Raw genomic sequence first — 8,186 nt, forward strand, 5'->3', positions numbered from 1 at the left:
TTCCAAATAATCCAGCCACGTAACTACGTCCATTCATGAAATTATTAAATAGCATGGAGACATTAATGGTTTGTAAAAGTGCCATTTAACCACCCGCCCGCTCACGGCATGTTCCGTAAAATGAGCTGGAAGCTGCTAAACTACAGCCGCTCATGCCAGCGATGCAGACCTTGTACTTGACCTTGTACTTGACCTTGTACTTGACCTTGTACTTGAGGCTGAGGTGGTAATGTTCCCTTGTGAGCGGGAGCGCACTCATACTGGATAACTGCTGCTAAACATGCAGGCCGAGTAGCATTTGGAAATATTCAGGAATTCACTGCACGTTTAGAAATGACTATGGAGAGATGGAAAGAGGAGAACAGAAAGAGGAGGGGGAGAAGAGTGTGGAGAGTGGGCCGCACTGGAATACAATAACAGAGAAAGACAAATAAACAGCTCAAAAAGCTAGAGGGAGAGAGACAGAGTATCAGTAGAAACTCTATAGAGTAAAACAAATAGTTAAATTAAATCAGTGTCTTCATGTTTCCACATTTAAACCACAGAGACAAGGAGTCAATCAAAAAGAAGCAGTCAAAATTGTTTGGGATTTCAGATTTTGAAAGAATAGTCAGTGAATTTGAATAGAAAATGATACAGTTGCGGTCAAAGTGGGACTAGGATCGAGGTAACAAGGAAGAGGATGTGTGTGTGAAGCGATGTCACTCAACTGGAAATGATGTCACGCAATTGCCCGACTGTGATGACATCAGGCAGTTGTGATGTCATCAGTGATGTCATTCGAGTCTTCTTCTTAGTTAAAATTGGTTAAGTGGTGTCTGTATGTCTGCACCGCTTACTTCAGCACCTGGGTGTGATTTTTATATATATTATTTATTGTAGTTATTTATCTATTTATATGTTTTTACTTTTAAACTGTGCATGCGTGCAAAGTATTTCTAGCTATCTTTAAAGTTAAAATAAATCCAGTGTTAAAATAATTTAAATAAATGCATGATGCTGCCAAAGTCAATGAGTAATCGGGTTAATTTAAATAATTATGATATCAATATCAATCAAAAGTAATTGTGATTATGATTTTTGCTATAATCGAGCAGCCCTGGTTAGACCAGGCATGTCAATAAAGACCAAATTCTGCCTCCTCTGGTCGGTCGGGGCGCCTGGTCGGGGTGGAAGAGAACTGGTGGGAATAGCGTGATCCTCGCCACGGCTGGCAAACTGCGCACGTGTCGGAGGAAGCATGGTGCTAGTCTCGGCTCTCCCCAGATCGGCAGAGGGTGGGGCAGCGACCGGGGCAGCCAATAGGGCAGCATGGGGATAAATTGGACAAGTAAAATTAGATAAATAAATAAATAAAGACCAAATTCTCATTGACAACAGCAAACTGCTAACACCTTCAGCAATTGAAATGACTGCAGCTGTATTTTGTGAAATCCCTACTTTCACAAAGAGTGAAGTATCTAGGTTGGTTAGGAAGGAAACCTCACCCAAAGTTGACATGTAAGGTGTGTTATCAGCCTCAGGTACCGACAGCAGCTGACAGGGCAGACATGCCTCTGAGGCCCATGTACGTATATGAACGCATGCTCCAATTAAGGAGGGGGATTGAAGCAGTGAATTTTTTTTGCAATTAAATACTTATTAAATACTTGCAATTAAACCACCAGTTAGATTCTGGTGGGATGAACCATACAGGGGAGGGAAACCAAGCCTCCTCCCTGCCAACTGAAACAAGTCAAGCTGCGTGGGGGACCTGTGTGGGGGACCTTAGCATAAAGCACCCCAGTGTCAAAGGTCACACTGGAAGGGTGAACAAGCAGAATGTGACAACTCCAATTTTGGGAACTCCAACTTTGACATCCTCAAGTCCGTTCTTCAACTGTGGGTTAGTTAAGAAGTACAGATGTCTTGAATTATTTGGGACAGGGGTTGTCCCAGAAATTCAGAAGCTTAGGTAGCGAAAGCTGTTGCTGAGGAACCAATGCAAACTGGAAATACATTCAAAATCATTGAAAAATCAACTGTGAAGTAAAAATACTAAATATTTTCCCAATAAACTGGGTTTCAGTTTGACTTCAGGTGGTCAAATAGCATTCAGGTGCGCCACCTAGTGGGCAAAGGAAAACTCTGTTATTAGCCAAAAAATAAATGTAAATAAAAAAGAGAGAGAAAAAAGCAAAAAGCAGAAGCAGTCTTTGGCCTTTTGGCCGAGGACATAAATGATTCAAACGATGAAATGACCTATAAGCAACATCAGTAACAGTACATGTTACATCAGTAACAGTACATGTTACAGGAGCTGGTAAAAAAAGAGTCAAATGAGAGAGCAAATGAGAGGGAAAAGAAAGGGAATAGAATAGAAAACGGTACAGTACCTTTGACTCTAATATCCGGGTTGTGAGCTTTAGAAAGAAAGAGAAGGAAAGAAAGAAGGAAAGAGAGAAAGTGTAAATCGGACAGAGCCAGAGGAAGCTGAGCATGCTAGAGAGAGAGAGAGAGAGAGAGAGAGAGAGAGAGAGAGAGAGTTCATATACACTCATCATCAGCGTGGGTCACTGGCTGAGTTAGACTAAACTTACTAAACTAATTCAACCACTTTCAATCTGGAATTAATGATAGCAGGATACAAGCAAGGTGACAATTCCGCTGCAACACTTTCAGATGGAGAAGTGAGAAACAGAGGAGGAAGAGTAGAAAAGTCTCTCCATCCATATGAACCATCTAAACCAGTGGTTCTCAACGTTGGGCCGGGGACCACCAGGGCTCCTGGAGGCTGTTCAGGGGCTCCCCAGCAATTTGACAAATTGTTAAACTTCAGGATTATTTATTATACTGTATGTACTTAGAAGTTAAAGAGTGTGGTGCAGGTAACAAAATATATATATATTTACAGTTAAGACTCAAGATTCTTATGAAAATACCCCCAAAAAACAAAAACTAAATTAAAACATGCCCCCAGGGCAGAAATATGGAGGAAAAAGGTGGCATTATAAAAAAAAAGCCATCTGTGCAGATAACACCTGTGACGACACTTGATCTACTGTACTTACTGTAATAATAATAAGATACAGTCAATGTGTACAGCAGAAAACCTTCCAAAACAACAGACGTACAATAATTATCGTATTTGTACAATAATTTACCACCAAAACCAATAGCATTTTGACCCTCTGGTACGATAATTCGACACTACCCAGAATGCATTTCGGCATTGACGGGAGAAGAAGAAAACTCCACTCCATTTCCCCCCCAAAGGCAACTGTTTACTTTCTGTTTAGTTTGGGCTCTATCTATGGTTAATATGGCTCTTTATAGTTCCAGTAGTCAAACGTGACTAGCAGTAAAAACTAGATGACCCCCAATATGCAATCGGTTTTTCAAAATAACCCCATTTGCAAAGATACATTTGAGAGCGACCATCTCAGCTTGTGTAAGCCGGCTGCAGAACGGTCTGAGGAGGATCACTTTATCATCAGAGACGGACACAAGTGGCACTCACTGGAGCTCGAGAGGAGAGCAGTTTCAGCTCCAGAGGGGAGGAGTTTCTGTCCGTCCGCCCGTCGAGCGGACAGACCGGGACAAACTAATGGAAGGCATTTATTTTGAAGGACTTAAAAGGAAATGCCATGTTTATCCACTGATTCAGCTTCGGCTCTTGACACAGCGATATCGATGCTGCTGCTGCTTTCATGCAAAGGTAAGTGTCACAAAATCAGGCACAGTGATGAAGTGAGCGGTGCCCGCTCATGGCGCCGACACTGTCCATGGCTCTAATGTGGACTAATGCTGCATTCCAGACACCTCAGGATTTTCTGACCTCCTATAAAAAGTACACTGGAACGCGACTCAAAGTCGGAGGTCCGACTTGTAACCTCAGGTAAAAATTCTACCCCGACTTCACGGAGAATCAGTCGTCTGATGTCACCCAATACACAACAGTGTTGTGCAGCTGGAACGCTTTGACGGTCAGAGGTGGGACCTTTCAAGTGTGAAATTCCCACCTCCAAGTTGTCTGGAATGCAGCATAAATTTGGAGTCTAAACTAACAAGATGTTTGTTGGCTAAACACTCTAAATACATTCCTCTTCATCTTGCTGTTGTTATGCTCTCTCTGTGTGTGTGTGTGTGTGTGTGTGTGTGTGTGTGTTAGGGGTGGGAATCGCTGAGTAGCTCACGATACGATATCGTCACGATACTTGGCCCTCGATAACGATATATCACGATACTGCGATACTGCGATATATTGGAAGACGATACATCACGATACCTGTGTAACAAGTGAAAAAAATACCTCTGAAGGCAAAAAATCATGTATTATGCATTTATTAGCAGAATTGACATGAACTCTCTGAGTTCACTCACTCACTCATACCATTTTCGATACCACGGAGGAAAAGTTACACATTAAGTCTTTTTATTATTACTATTAAAACAAGAAAACCTATATAACCTACCTACCTACCTATATAATTTCTAAAAGTAGATATTAATGATCAAACATTTCCATTCATGTAGCCTACAGTAGTTATGTTTTTGTTTCAACTACAAACATAAATAAAGTCAACTTGAAACTATGTTTCAACTACCACACACAGCATAATATTTTAGCCTGTTTATTAAAAAAAAAAAAAAAAAAAAAAAAAAAAAAAAAATTAATAAACATATCGATACTTGGCGCCAGTGTATCGATAACGTATCGCGGGTGGAAATATCGCGATAACGTGGGTATCGATATTTTGTCCCACCCCTAGTGTGTGTGTGTGTGTGTGACAATAACTGAAGCCAATTTGCAGCTCTTCTACAGCAGTTTACCTGTCTGCTGAGGTGTAAGCCACCAGGACGGGGTTAGCAATCACAGCACAGACTGGAGAACAGCCCACATGTATGCAGTAGATACCCAGCAACATAACAGCAAGGAGACATGCATACAGTAGATACCCAGCAACATAACAGCAAGGACACATGCATACAGTAGGTACCCAGCAACATAACAGCAAGGACACGTGCATACAGTAGGTACCCAGCAAGATAACAGCAAGGACACATGCATACAGTAGGTACCCAGTAACATAACAGCAAGGACACATGCATACAGTAGATACCCAGCAACATAACAGCAAGGACACATGCATACAGTAGGTACCCAGCAAGATAACAGCAATGACACATGCATACAGTAGGTACCCAGCAACATAACAGCAAGGACATATGCATACAGTAGATACCCAGCAACATAACATCAAGGACACATGCATACAGTAGATACCCAGCAACATAACAGCAAGGACACATGCAGACAGTAGATACCCAGCAACATAACAGCAAGGACACATGCATACAGTAGGTACCCAGCAACATAACAGCAAGGACACATGCAGACAGTAGGTACCCAGCAACATAACAGCAAGGACACATGCATACAGTAGATACCCAGCAACATAACAGCAAGGACACATGCATACAGTAGGTACCCAGCAACATAACAGCAAGGACACATGCAGACAGTAGATACCCAGCAACATAACAGCAAGGACACATGCATACAGTAGGTACCCAGCAACATAACAGCAAGGACACATGCATACAGTAGGTACCCAGCAACATAACAGCAAGGACACATGCATACAGTAGGTACCCAGCAACATAACAGCAAGGACACATGCATACAGTAGGTACCCAGCAACATAACAGCAAGGACACATGCATACAGTAGGTACCCAGCAACATAACAGCAATGACACATGCATACAGTAGGTACCCAGCAACATAACAGCAAGGACACATGCATACAGTAGGTACCCAGCAACATAACAGCAAGGACACATGCATACAGTAGGTACCCAGCAACATAACAGCCAGGACACAAGCATACAGTAGGTACCCAGTAACATAACAGCAAGGACACATGCATACAGTAGGTACCCAGTAACATAACAGCAAGGACACATGCATACAGTAGGTACCCAGCAACATAACAGCAAGGACACATGCATACAGTAGGTACCCAGCAACATAACAGCAAGGACAGCTACTGTTCACCAACAATATAATGTCAAATGGATGAGAAGTAAAAATCGGAATGCTACAAACTCATCCAGCTTCACGTCATCCTGGTGACGTTATGATGGTTTTCATGTTCAAACTAAGTGAGATATTGCTTGAACGTCGACCTCTCCAAATGTCCTACTCACAGCTGAACATCTCACCTAGATCACAGTCCTCCTCACACTTTGCTTTTTTACAACTTATGGCTCTTTCCTGTCCGATTTTGGTGACTTGCTAGCCTCTGTCATTCGCTATGATAGAGTACTTTTGTGCGGGGACTTCAACATACACATAAATGACTGCTCAGACAAGTTTGCTAGCGATTTCCTCAATGTTACCGAGTCTTTTAGTTTAATCCAACACGTGTCTGGTCCTACGCACAGCAAAGGCAACATTTTGGATCTGGTGTTCACAATCGGTTGTTCACAACCTGTTTTTTCCACCTCAGGAACATAGCTAGACTCAGGTCTATTGTATCCCATGCAGAGCTGGAAATGTCTGTTCATGCTTTTATATCATCGCGGCTAGACTACTGCAATTCCCTGTTCACCTGCCTGAGCAAAGTGTCAGTGAACCGGCTACAACTGGTCCAAAACGCCACAGCTAGGCTGCTTACTAGGTCCAAGAAATCCTCACATATCTTCCAATCTTAGCCTCCCTGCACTGGCTTCCTGTCCAGTTCAGGATCCACTTCAAGGTCCTAGTTTTTACCAGCTCGTCTCGCTTTTTTGTCTCATTCCACCGATCAAAAACATGGACAGCCCGGGTTGAGTCGGGGTTGAGTCGTGCTAGTTTTGGTCCCTGCTTTGTTGAGGTTCCAGCGATGTGAACCCGGTACCATACCGTGACGTGAAAACACTGCAGACGACTGATTGGTCAGGCAGAATCGTGTTTACTGTATCTACTGTCAATGCTGGATACCAGTTTAGTGGAGCTTACCTTCTCTTCTGTTATTTCATTCAGTCTGTTGTGTTGCTGCCTTCGGCTCTGGTGAAATAAAATCGATCTCCTTGCTCAGCTTTAACATGACGGCGGTTTTCAATTGTTTTGAGAGAGAAAAAGTCAGCTCCTCGGGAAGCCCTTTGAGTTGTGTGTAACGTCAGCTCCGCTAGGCCGGAGGCGGGGGTTTAGCGAAGCCGCGGTCTTGCCTGGTGAGTTGCCACCGGGGAAGTGGCTTCACTTCTCCCCGTAGCGTGACTCCCGTCCCCCGCGCAGCGCATGCATCTGCGTTTGAGTAACAACAAAGTGATATCCATTCTCCTGGCCGATTGTCACATTTGCCCATGTACACTGTAGTGTAGGTCATTTAGAGGCAGCGTTTCTCAACTGGTGGGTCGCGACCCAAAGGTGGGTCGCGGGGCCGTTTTTGATTGGGTCGTGGACATTGGCCAATTTTCTTTTTTTTTAGTTCAATTCAGATTATTGAAACTGGATTAGCCTGACCAGTTTTACTTGTTTAACAAGCTGAAGCATATGCTCTGCCTGTAATTCAAGAGAAGTCTGCCTTTTCATTTCATATTTAATTTTAGTTCAATTCAGATGATTGAAACTGGATTAGCATGGCCCCAGTTTAATTAAAAGTTATGACCAGTTTAACTAAAAAGCATATAGCCTGCCTGCGATTCCTTTTTATTTCATTAGTTAAATTCAGACTTGAAACTGGATTAGCATGACCAGGTTAACTTGTTTTATTATTATTATTATTATTATTATTAACTTGTTTAAAAACATATAGGCATGTAATTCAAGATAAGTCTGCCTTTTATTTCATATTTCATACAGTTCAAATAAGACTTTCTGTGCATGACCAGTTTGACTTGTTTAAATTTAAAAACATATAGGCCTGTAATTCAAGTCTGCCTTATTTCAATTTGTTTTTAGCCCTAGTTGCACTTCTGTTGCACTTTTTTGTTCATTTGAGGTTTATAACAGTGCATGAAGGCATTGTGTATTAAATTAATGCGATATTTTTTGTGCAATAAATTTGAGTGGTTTAAAAAAAAATCTGAAATTTGGGTCGCGACTTCATGACAAGGAAAATAGTGGGTCCTGAGGCTACACCAGTTGAGAACCACTGATTTAGAGGCACCAGTATTCCAGTTGAAAAGTTCCGTGTATGGATTTAATTTTAACGTTATACG

General features: G+C 42.2%; 1 protein-coding gene across 1 annotated transcript in view; it reads right to left on the reverse strand.

The window, feature by feature from the left end:
- LOC310794037 (teneurin-3) overlaps nt 1-8,186 on the reverse strand; it is a gene marked incomplete at its 5' end in the record, with an annotated part of 174,303 nt that overhangs the window by 165,700 nt on the left and 417 nt on the right. The window contains one exon of the mRNA XM_083655899.1: nt 2,376-2,402. Coding sequence (XP_083512025.1) covers nt 2,376-2,402 — 27 coding nt within the window. The remainder of the gene's footprint in view (nt 1-2,375; nt 2,403-8,186) is intronic.

Source organism: Poromitra crassiceps (genome assembly GCF_964638095.1).
Source record: "Poromitra crassiceps genome assembly, chromosome: 19".
Taxonomy (NCBI): Eukaryota; Metazoa; Chordata; class Actinopteri; order Beryciformes; family Melamphaidae; genus Poromitra; species Poromitra crassiceps.